General features: G+C 56.8%; 1 protein-coding gene across 1 annotated transcript in view; it reads left to right on the top strand.

Moving 5' to 3' along the window:
* Positions 1 to 870: 870 nt before the first annotated feature.
* Positions 871 to 3,393, top strand: part of Ldlrap1 (low density lipoprotein receptor adaptor protein 1) — a 22,001-nt gene continuing 19,478 nt past the window's right edge. Inside the window, exon 1 of the mRNA XM_031379031.1 lies at positions 871 to 1,045. Within this exon, the coding sequence (XP_031234891.1) occupies positions 961 to 1,045 (85 nt within the window). The 5' untranslated portion in view covers positions 871 to 960. The remainder of the gene's footprint in view (positions 1,046 to 3,393) is intronic.

The raw sequence follows: 3,393 nt of genomic DNA, 5'->3' as shown, positions 1-3,393 counted from the left end.
CCTGGCTCTGGAGTTAAATTACCAACTTCCTGGAGCTGGAGCAGGTGTGTTGCCCAGAAGCAGGCTGGAGCAAGGCTACACACAGAGTGCCTGCCCAGGCAGGTCCGTAGGTGTACTATAGAGAGGATCACGCTTAATTTGACAGATATCATGACTCAGAGAAGGAAAGGACAGCCTGGGTCACACAGCAAGCCTGAGTCTGAGTCTCAAGCAGTAGCTAAGGCTGCAATGTCAAGGGTGTCTACCGATACACTCCTGATCCTTCCCAGAAAACTCGAAGCCTTCATTCCCTCGTTCAAAGACTCTCCTTGCTCTGGTGAGCCCCTCCCTCATATTTATTTAAACTAATTATTTACATATATCTTGTGTATGTATACAATGGGAGGGCATGTGGGTACCACTGTTAGCGCCTGGAGGTCAGAGGACAATTTTGCAGGAGTTGGTTCTCTTCTTCCACCGTGTTGTCTCCGGGATCATCCTCAAGCTTGCCTGCCTAGTGCCTTTATCCATTCGACCATCTTGTTCTCAGCTACCACTTTTCTTTCTCTTATTTTTGACACAAGACCCTTATCGTTCTACCCCTCATTCTTCCCTCACTCTTCTCATCGGTGAAATGGTATCCAGGTGCCTTTTAGCCGAGCTATCTAGAAGGCCATGGGATCCCGTAGCTTGGGGACGGAGAGGGGCGCTTGCTTGGCTGGGAGCCTTGCTGGGTTCAGAGCCTAGGAACACAGCGCGTGCAGCCTCGGAGCCGGTCCAGGTCGGGGAGGGGCGGGGTCGCGCCCTGGGGGCGTATCCCGGGCGTGTCGGTGGGCGTGACCCTCCTGGACCCGCCCCTAGACGTCGCGGGGAGGGCGGGGGAGAAGCGCTGCGGGCGCGCGCCGCCTGGCCCGGCGGAAAGTTTTCCTGGAGGAGTTTTGGCGGCGGCAGCGGCGGCGGCGGCGGCAACCGGAGCGGGCCATGGACGCACTCAAGTCGGCGGGGCGCGCGCTGATCCGGAGCCCCAGTCTGGCCAAGCAGAGCTGGGCGGGCGGCCGGCACCGCAGTGAGTTTGTGCGTCCCGGGTCGGGCCTCCGCCAGGCTCCCGGCCAAGGTGGACAGGGTGGCTTCGTCCCGCCCCGCGCGGCCGGGCCCCGGGGGTCATGTCCGGCTGCGTCTGGGGCGAGTCAGCGGGGAGCTAGCGGAACTCGGGGTCCCCAGGTGTGTCGCGAAGAGGACGTCTAGAGCCTCTCTACCCACTCCAGCACAACCCACAAGGGTCCCCTCTGGACGCTGAGTCCCGCAGGTCCCTGCCCCGAGGGGCGATCCCAGCCCGGGTGCCACCCAAGGTCCCGCTTCCTCCCCTCTGGTCGCGTCCAGGTGGCGAGGCTGGAGTCCAGGCTGTTTTCAAACCCTGTTTTTCTCCGTACCTTCCCTTGGGGGCTGGCCCAAGTCCCAGGGCACCTAGGCAAAAGGCAGACTCAGACTCGCTGCCACTTCTCCCGGGAGTCTGGAAGGGCGGAGAGGAGCTTCCCCCAGCCACCTCTCAGGTTACTTTCTGAGAGTCGTCACCTGGCACCCTCCCCCGAGGCCTGAGAAACCTAGCTCAGGTCCCTCCCTTTTCATCCGTATGGGATCACTCAGGCCTTCCCTTCCTGATGTAAAAGCCAGAGCACCTGGACTCCCGGCACACCCTCACCTGCCACCTACCTGGGCCACCCCCCCACCTCTCCCACTAACAGTAACCCCCTCCTGGCCCCCAGCTTCTTGCCAGCACCTTCCCTTGCCCGGCTCCACCAGGGGAGCCCGAGTTCCCTGGTCCCTGGAGCGCCAGCGTGTCTGGGCCTCGGGAGCCCGCCCTGCCCCTCCTCTTTCCCACTGTGGTGTTCCAGCTGTGGGCTTCTCCTAGCCCTGACTGGCATCGAGAACGTGTGCTGGTGCCTACTGGTGGAGGTGGGGTCAGAGGCCCCTTGGGCAGGGCATGTACCGTCTTCCACACTTACTACCAAAATAGCCCTTCAAAAATTCGTGGGATGTGACCAGGGCTTCTGAGCATGACCTTCCCTTCCAGTGGATGAACCCTGTGGTTTTCTCCTGGGACAAGAGGGAGAAGGGTGGGTGGGGAAGAGGTCTGAAGGGGAGGGAGCCAGGAAGTGGAGATGAATCTAGGGGAGCAGGGTACATTTTGAATGGCGAGAAGTTTCCCTGCCCGCTCCAGTCCAAGGCAGGTCACTAGTTCTTAGTGATTCTGTTTCCCAGCCCGAAAAATAGGGATAAAATTCCTGTGGGGCTGGGGATGTGTGTAGCTTGCAGGAAGCTTGCGGTACTTAAGTTCTTGGTATCAGCACTAAACAAACCAGGAGTAGCGGCACATGTCTGTACTCCCAGAATTAGGGAGTTGGAAGCCTAAGAATCAGAAGTTCTAGGTCACATGGTGTCAGATAGTAAGTTTGAGGCCAGTCTGAGCTAGGTGTTAGTTACGATGTGGCTAATCTGTTTACAGGTTGGTGATAGGAGCTCTTATTGTCCAGGCTGGCTTGGAACTTGCTATGTAGACCAGGTGTGCTTTGAGCCTCTGTCTCCCCCAGTGCTGGGACTGAAGGTGTGCTCTACCATATATATGTCCATGTCCTCCGGCTCAACCTGACTCTTACCAGGTTTGCCAGCTCTGAGATGGGGGCCTCAGCCTGTCTGTACCCTGGAGGGATGGAGAGCTCTCTTCTCTCCCTGCTCCTCCCAAAGCTCTGTGCTCAGAACAAGCTTCCCAGAAGCCTGGCCTATCTTTGGTTAAGTGTCAAGTTCGTAATCTTACTCTGCCTGGAAGAGTTCTGCTTGTCTGGAACTTTTGTGGGAGTGTCAGTGTATGGTTTAGTTGCCTAGAAGTGATCTCAATGAATGCTTGCTCCAGCTTTTGTCTCTGGTATTTGTCTTCTGTTAGCTCATTGGCTCCTGGGAGGTGACAAAGCTTGAGATTCTTATCTTCAGACCCATTTTAGAGATGGGACCGGGAAATAAAGTCCTTAACTCTAGGCACAGAGCCTGGCCTGAGGCAGCACTTCTCCAGCCCAGGGGATCTTAGCCATCCATGTACCTTGGGTTTTCCGGCTGTTGGTAGGGGCAGGCCCCACCCCAGGTTTGGCTAGCTGCCCCCAGAACCAGTGTGGACACAGGTTAGAGAGGAAAGCCTTGGATGTGTCCAGCATGAGTGGTTGGGACCTATCCAGCCCTTGGGTTTAACTTTCAAGATCAGAGGCCAGAGCCTGTTAAATGGGAAGAGACTTGTTCTCAAGTAAGAGGACCTGAGTTTGATTCCTGGGCTCCATTTGGAGGAAGAAGAAAACTGATTCCCAGAACTTGTGACCTCCACACACACATGCACATGGACTCTTCTTCTCCAGAGACATACTAAAAATT

Source organism: Mastomys coucha, unplaced genomic scaffold (assembly GCF_008632895.1).
Source record: "Mastomys coucha isolate ucsf_1 unplaced genomic scaffold, UCSF_Mcou_1 pScaffold18, whole genome shotgun sequence".
Lineage (NCBI taxonomy): Eukaryota > Metazoa > Chordata > Mammalia > Rodentia > Muridae > Mastomys > Mastomys coucha.
This window is presented reverse-complemented; position numbering and strand designations above follow the sequence as displayed.